Source organism: Sinocyclocheilus anshuiensis, unplaced genomic scaffold (genome assembly GCF_001515605.1).
Source record: "Sinocyclocheilus anshuiensis isolate Anshui unplaced genomic scaffold, SAMN03320099.WGS_v1.1 scaffold267, whole genome shotgun sequence".
Taxonomy (NCBI): Eukaryota; Metazoa; Chordata; class Actinopteri; order Cypriniformes; family Cyprinidae; genus Sinocyclocheilus; species Sinocyclocheilus anshuiensis.
Genome location: NW_015552637.1, coordinates 4088410 through 4090035, shown reverse-complemented (window position 1 = coordinate 4090035; position 1626 = coordinate 4088410). Strand labels below are relative to the sequence as shown.

General features: G+C 42.2%; 1 protein-coding gene across 1 annotated transcript in view; it reads right to left on the bottom strand.

Moving 5' to 3' along the window:
* Nucleotides 1-1308, bottom strand: part of LOC107666750 (PHD finger protein 1-like) — an 8349-nt gene extending 7041 nt beyond the window's left edge. The window contains exons 1-3 of the mRNA XM_016458182.1: nt 1262-1308; nt 789-867; nt 556-637 (exon numbers count right to left, since the gene is read on the bottom strand). Coding sequence (XP_016313668.1) covers nt 556-637; nt 789-866 — 160 coding nt within the window. The 5' untranslated portion in view covers nt 867; nt 1262-1308. The remainder of the gene's footprint in view (nt 1-555; nt 638-788; nt 868-1261) is intronic.
* Between the last annotated feature and the right edge of the window lie 318 nt (nt 1309-1626).

Here is a 1626-nt window from a genome sequence, read left to right as displayed (position 1 = left end):
TTGACTGTATTTATTTGGCAGGTGGACAGCGTCAAGCAGTGCTGTTTGGTCAGATTTGAGGATAACTCTGAATTCTGGGTCCTCAGGAAAGACATCCACTCATGTAAGTGAAGAAACTTTAGATTCACACTCAAAATGTAAGTAGTGAATACATCCAGAATGAAAAGAATTTATACTTTGCATAAAGAAAATGAAGCCTATTTTAGGACTATTGTAATTGAATTGAATTTTATTGACTAATTAAATTTTTTTCATTATTTCTTAATGAAAAGTAAGCACATCTCCCTTCCAAAGAGTTATTAACAGAATTCATGCCTTTTCCTTATATATATATAAGGAAAAGGCATGAATTCTGTTAATAACTCTTTGGAAGGGAGATGTGCTTACTTTTCATTAAGAAATAATGAAAAAAATGTAATTAGTCAATAAAATTCAATTCAATTACAATAGTCCTAAAATAGGCTTCATTTTCTTTATGCAAAGTATAAATTCTTTTCATTCTGGATGTATTCACTACTTACATTTTGAGTGTGAATCTAAAGTTTCTTCACTTACATGAGTGGATGTCTTTCCTGAGGACCCAGAATTCAGAGTTATCCTCAAATCTGACCAAACAGCACTGCTTGACGCTGTCCACCTGCCAAATAAATACAGTCCAACATCACAAACAGCACTACACCGATTTACACGAGTCCAACAAGTCACAGTTTCAAACTTTCTCTTTTCCTCTCTCTGCTATAGTGTCCTTTTCTCTCTTCCAAACTAACTTAGACAAACAGCAAACTTACTCGTTTGACATTGCCGAGGTACAGAAGTCCATCGCTCCACCTGGCTAAAACATCCTCTCCTTCACTGACTCCCCCCATGCTGAAGAGCGCGGGAAAGAAAAGTGCAAAAAAAGATCCAGGGGCATTAAAACTGTGTTTCCACACCAGCAGCAGCAAACAGCAAACAGCAAACAGCAGCAGCCTAAAGGGTTAAACTCTGTGCATAGCGACAGTATACAGTACAGTAGCATAAATGATGAAGAGTCAATGCACATTGCAGTGCCACACATGATCAAAAACACTGGCTGCCTTATGCAACGGACCATAATATATGCAGATGACACAACAACACGCAATGAAAGAGCGCAAGCAAAACGCATGGCCAGATGTGCCCTAATCAATGCACCCAACTCCGAAGAGCTGACACACATGATGGCACGCGCATGCACATATCAATTAACACGCATGACAGATCATACGTGGACGGGATGTACCTGTGTTAAGTGTTCTGCTCTGCTGGGGTCACAGAGACGGGGATGAGATGTATGAACCGCCTGATGCCCGGTGTTGTTCTGCGTCTCAATCACTGTCCCGAATAATCGGCGCTTTGGAGAGTCGCCGCGGATCAAAGCGTCACTCAAGCCGTCAGTGCGCAACCGTCTGTCCGTCCGTCTCTCTCTCTCTGTCTGTCTTCTGCTTCATGTTCCCAACCTCCCTCTGTCTCTCGGTTGATGCTATCAAGCGTGTTTGTCAGGGAAGCGGCATGAGAATCAGCCCGAGAGAGACGCCATCATCATCTCTGCCTCGCTCTCCTTCGACTTGTTGTGACGCAGACATAAAACACAGGGAGATGGAGAGG